This window comes from Contarinia nasturtii, unplaced genomic scaffold, assembly GCF_009176525.2.
Source record: "Contarinia nasturtii isolate CC-2019 unplaced genomic scaffold, AAFC_CNas_1.1 Cnas_scaffold_129, whole genome shotgun sequence".
NCBI classification, from domain to species: Eukaryota; Metazoa; Arthropoda; class Insecta; order Diptera; family Cecidomyiidae; genus Contarinia; species Contarinia nasturtii.
The window spans coordinates 6503077-6508750 of NW_022197486.1; the positions used below are offsets into that span (position 1 = coordinate 6503077).

Consider the following 5674-nt stretch of genomic DNA (forward strand, 5'->3'; position numbering starts at 1 on the left):
TTGAATTATTGGCCAAATATCGTCCAAGTGTTGAAGCTCTAACCAAAGATATTATTACCTATTCAAAAGTTGAATTGAAAAATGACTGTCGTGATTGCGATTGTAATATTGGAAATTTGATAACTGATGCATTTGTCTATAATCGAGTACAAATGTATGATAGATCAGATGCCGCATGGACGGATGCTTCAATTGCTTTTATCAATGCTGGAGCAATTCGTAGTGGTGCTACAATTGGAAATCTTTCAAAATTCACACTTTCAACAATATTACCATTTGATGATAGATTGCATATTGTGCACATTCCTGGACGTGAAGTGAAAAAAACTTTAGAGCATACAATGAAAGGATTCGTACTTGGTGATTATACGCGAGGCTATTTGCAAATGTCTGGTGTGCGTGTCGTTTACAATCTGCAGAAAGAAGAAGGCCAACGTGTTCATTCTGTTGAAGTGTTGTGCGCCAACTGTACTGCACCGACATACGAACCACTTGATGAACAGAAAACCTATGGAGTTATTCTTAGTACATTCATATTTGAAGGGGGTGATAGTTTTTCTATGTTCAAAGTAAGTTTGGATCCTCGAAGATATTTTTCGTTTTTCTTTATTTATATCTCTTAATTATATCCAATGTCGAATCTCGTTTTTTAGTCGTATAATGCGGTCGATACGAAGATCAAAATGGCAGACGCAGTTATTAATTACATACGTCGCTTTGAATCGATCTATCCAGCAATCGAAGGACGAATTAGATTCATTGGAGTAAATGAGGTTATTGATAACGTATCTACCTCTGCATCGAATGTAGTGACACCATTTTCAGTTGTTATGCTGATTGCAACAACCCTGTTGCTTTTTGCAATTTTTTTTTATTCAATAATATCATAGTTAGGTAAAGATTCGAAGTATTAAACCAAAAATTATAATATAGAAGTGATTTTAGTACGAATTCAATGTTGTTGTTTCATTTGTTTTATTTTTAGTTTTTCAAAATTGTAAATTCTCAGGCTTTTTCCATTTTTTGCTCTTCACTTTTTTGACGAAAGTCCCTAGCAAATCAAAAGACAAAATGACACGTAAATTGTGTTAAAATGCATTCGTATTTGTTTGTGTTTTGACCAAAAATTCTAATAATTTTCAACTAAAATTTTTTTAGTGGTTATTTTTGTTGAATTACGATTTTTTGTTATCATCATTATGGAACTTTGCATTCATTAAGGAGCATAATTAAAGGAGTTTAATACTGTATAAGCTTCATCGCTGTCTCTGATTTCATCAGAGGCCGTGTGAGGTTCTAGTCTGTTCACACATCGCACATTCTTCATATAAACACATGGACACATCATGAGTTCGAAATTTTTTTTTGATGCGACGCATCCAAAAAGCGATAACGTTGTTAAAACGACTTACTTGTGACTTTTCCGTAGAAAAAAATGGTGTGCTTCTTATCAAAATTTAATTATAAATTGTATTTTCTGATTGCGCTTGGGTTTTTTTATTTTCATTATAATTCCAAGAAATGTGAATATGCAAAAAAATACTTAATTCTTACAATATACGAAAAATATAAAATGAAAACTAGATGACATCTAAAATAACGGTTACATTTTATTTTTTATGCTAATCAGTAAATTCGACATTTTCTTTATCAAGAATAAATTAAATTATAAAATCTTCGAACTGTACCCAAAATGTTCATTTGAGTTTCGTGCATCAAACAATCAATTATACTCTCCGTCTTTTCAAACTGAAAGTTATTTTATTTTCATTTGAACCATTTTAAATAGATATGAAGTGTGTCATTATTTTTTATTTTGTGGCCATTTATATTGGAGCCATTCCAGGTGAGAATCAATATTCATCCTTCGCATTTTCTTTTTCGATTATTTCCCATCGAAGATTTCATTTATCATTAAAAACATAATTATTAGACACTAATTTTGCGAATAATTTGCATTTTTTCCCTGTGAGTACTTGCAAAATACTCGCAAATTGTTACACGATTTTGTCCGGGTTCGTTTATATGTAAATTGATGTGGTGCCGCTTTGAATTTATTTGACAATCTTTTTGATAGTCGATTACTGATAGAGGCAAACATCCCATGTTAAATTACAAGAGAGTTATATGATCCAAACTGAATTGTTCTTGTTTTAATTACAGGTGGTGAAGCCAAACCTGGAGCAAAGTACGTATAATTTCAAATTTTAGAGCAGAAATTAAACTCAAATTTAATGAAAATTCACACATTGAACATATAATAGCAACATATTTTGTTTAAAATGAAGTTGCCGTTTTATTTTCAACGTGATCTCAGACATGTGCTTTCAAAACAATTTTCATATTTCTTTAGTGAATTGAAGAATTGCGGTAGAATAAAGCGTATACCACATGCCGTTGTATATTTTATTACTCAAACTGAAATCGGTGTAAACTGCAACGCAGGCTATCGATTTGAAAACAATCACACATCAGCGTCTTATGTCTGTAGTGATGACCAATGGATTTTGAGGGATTTTAATCCAACCGTTCCGAAAGCTTGTACACGTAAGGAAATTTCATTCCATATTTGTACGGTATACAGAGAAGCAATTCGATTGTTTCTTTTCCAATAATTTGTTCAACTTTTTCTGTAAATTTTAATGTACTAAAAAAAGTTTTTGTTCTTCGAATAATTTCAAATTATATAAAAAAAATTGAAAAAATTTGCAGCAATTTGTGATCCGCCTTGTGAAAATAATGGTATTTGTAATCGACCCGGTGAGTGTCTTTGTCCTAACAGCTTTACCGGATCACGATGTGAAATAGCATCAAAAACATGTGGTGATATACCGCAATCAACCAATACCTATTATAATACTGACGATGGTATCAGTTTGCGGTTCAATTGTGTTGAGGGGACTTTCTTTCAAGACGGCACATCGACATTGGAGATGTTTTGCAACGAAGATCCGCGAGAATGGCAACCACTTAATAAAAATGGAAATTTTTCAATCGATTGTAACACAATGTGCAACCTAAATGGTAAAAAATATCCAATTGGTAAAACAATTATTAAATCATGTAATACATGCACATGTAGATCAAACGGCAAGTTTAATTGCACCAGATTCATATGTCCAGCACACAGTCTTTTATACTATCACTAAATTTATCAATGTGACTGTAAATAAATTGATAAAAACACAATACTATAGTTCAATGACATTATTATATCAATTACTTTATCGATATCTTTTTCGAGATTTCAATTGAGACAGTAAATAAACAAGTTGAAAATATATCCACAAAGTCGATGTATTCATTAAATCGCCTATAATATTGATGTCAATGTGATAATGTCAGACAAATTTGAAAACATTCAATATATCACAGTTGCAGTGTAGAACACGTGCCTGAACTGCAAACGTAAGTAAGTTGTACACTCACGAGCTTTGGTCACATGAATCCACTTTTCACTACAAAAGAAGCTATTTTTAGATTCTGAACATAAATTGAATGAAACTGCATTGCATGGGAGCGGAAATTACAAAATTGAACGATTGAATCGAGCAGATTAACGCTTTAATTTATAATTCTTAGTCGAAATAAAAAAAAACTCACACATTTCCAAAGTGTTAGTAAGTTTACATCAAAATTAAAACGCTAAATAATAAAGCAACGTCGAAAACCCAGTGGAGAACACAAAACAATTAGTATGAACTCAGAATTTGATAGTGAAAAAACCGGCCAATAGGTGCCACTCTCTGTCTTTCTGTGTTTGAGCAAAAAAAAAGAAGACAAATCGGGCGTTTTTCCTTCTTCTTTTATTTCGAATTTAAATGAAAGCACTTGAAATTTTTCCAATGACAAATTGTTAGGACAACATCATAACTGACACAGATAACAGTAAATGGCAATAAATTCATGACACAGAATATATAAGTTGATTGCATTTTTGACAGAGTTAAATAAATACAATCAATTTAAAATATAACTTTGTATATAATCATGTGTCCAAAAATAGATAAGTTCAAATTCCATTGGTTCAATACATCGGGAACGAAAAATGAGGCACTTGTTACAGAAATCAATCGGGATATCGAAATAAAAAATATCAGTGCGCAGTAATTAATGACGTGAAATGAGTGCGCATGTATTCATTCTTCCATGTGCCCGTTATATAGTTCTTTTTTTTAATGATTTATCTAATGAACCTGTGTGGTTACTATATCTTGAGCGGCATTTAGTGTGATGATTTTATATTATTTCAACCCATTTTGATGTTCATACATACGAAACCAATTCCACTTGTTCTCTAATAAAATCAACGACGAAAAAACCCCCATATAGTTATCATCACAATCTAAATTGGATAAAAAAAGGCTTAAGCATTTCGCGCAACACACAACATTTTATTATTCGAAAAATAATAAAGTTCATGTGATTAGTTTTTACCTCTTTCGTTTGCTGTTGTACGATGGATTTTCTGCAGACTCATCATTTACGCTAAAGTGTGAGTGTATATGTATATTCTACTATTTTCCTTTCTTCTTCTCACTTCAAATCGTTCACATTTTATTGGCTGCTAATGAAGTCATATTTCTAATCATTACCATATGGTTGTGTAAATAAAAGCACGTTTATCAGTTACTTAAGCGCAGTTCATTGTTATACATATGTATAAATGAATGGCGCGAATGCACGTGAACGACACGTTAAAACGTTGGATAAAGAGAGGTCCAATAAATACTAAGTACTACTCAAGTTGTTTGTTCGTAATTGGTATTTGTTGCTCTCTGTTTCAAGTCTTTGGCATGTGCTTTTTTTAATTTTCTTTTAAATCTTTGCTTCGATATATATATGAATCATATACATATTTATATACATCTATAAAAATGGAAACGTGAATTTCAACACGATGGAATTTTTGACTCACTGATGTACGCAAAGCATTGTGCTCGAAAAATCTGGTTAATTCATGAATGTCAATTGGATTTAATTCCATCACTCAAGAACTACATGATTTTCGAATTGAGCTATGAGCCATATCATATGAGAGTTGAATAATAAAAAAAATGGTCGGCTGAAATGAAAATGATATTGATACAATGAACTCATGCAAGATGAGCTCATTATTCTATTTGACGGCTTGACATTTTTCCACAGCAAGTGTCCTTCAATTAGAATTTAATTTTTTTTTTAAATTTTTTTTTTTGTATATCAATAACTTCAAATGTTTAATCAATGCCCAGAATCATTTTGACTTTTGAAGAACACCAAACAGAATGGATGAAAGAGCCAAAATAAAGATATTTTAACAGGTGAAAAAGAGCCAGCAATGAAGAACAAAAAAAAGATGGCCTTTCGTGAAGAATACAAAATTTATGAAAACAACAAAAATCCCATGGTCATTGGATATACGCCGCGGTTATATTCCAGATCGAATGCATTGACGTAATAATGATGTAAATTTCACGATTATGTGGATAAACAAGAGGATTTTTTTGGTGTTCAAGTGTTTAATGATTTCGGAACGCTGTCTGTGTACCATAAGGAGCGTCCGCAGGGGAGAGCAGTGGGGGCGCTTGACCTCCTCCCCCATAGCCGAAAAAAAGAAAATGTCAACGTTTTTTAGAAGGAAAATGATTCCGATTTGCTGAGAACTTTCTACGCAAAAGTGATGATCTTTTTT

At 32.0% G+C, this 5674-nt stretch overlaps 2 protein-coding genes across 2 annotated transcripts in view; both read left to right on the forward strand.

Annotated features, from left to right (window-relative positions):
* LOC116348733 (protein 5NUC-like) overlaps positions 1 to 924 on the forward strand; it is a 1780-nt gene extending 856 nt beyond the window's left edge. The window contains exons 2-3 of the mRNA XM_031779819.1: positions 6 to 569; positions 654 to 924. Coding sequence (XP_031635679.1) covers positions 6 to 569; positions 654 to 890 — 801 coding nt within the window. The 3' untranslated portion in view covers positions 891 to 924. The remainder of the gene's footprint in view (positions 1 to 5; positions 570 to 653) is intronic.
* A 791-nt stretch (positions 925 to 1715) lies between these two features.
* On the forward strand, positions 1716 to 3189 carry LOC116346865 (protein kinase C-binding protein NELL2-like). The gene is made up of 4 exons (XM_031777122.1): positions 1716 to 1846; positions 2164 to 2188; positions 2354 to 2547; positions 2713 to 3189. The coding sequence occupies exons 1-4, from the start codon at positions 1792 to 1794 to the stop codon at positions 3147 to 3149; spliced, it is 711 nt and encodes a 236-aa protein (XP_031632982.1). The 5' UTR covers positions 1716 to 1791; the 3' UTR covers positions 3150 to 3189.
* The last annotated feature ends 2485 nt before the right edge of the window (positions 3190 to 5674 follow it).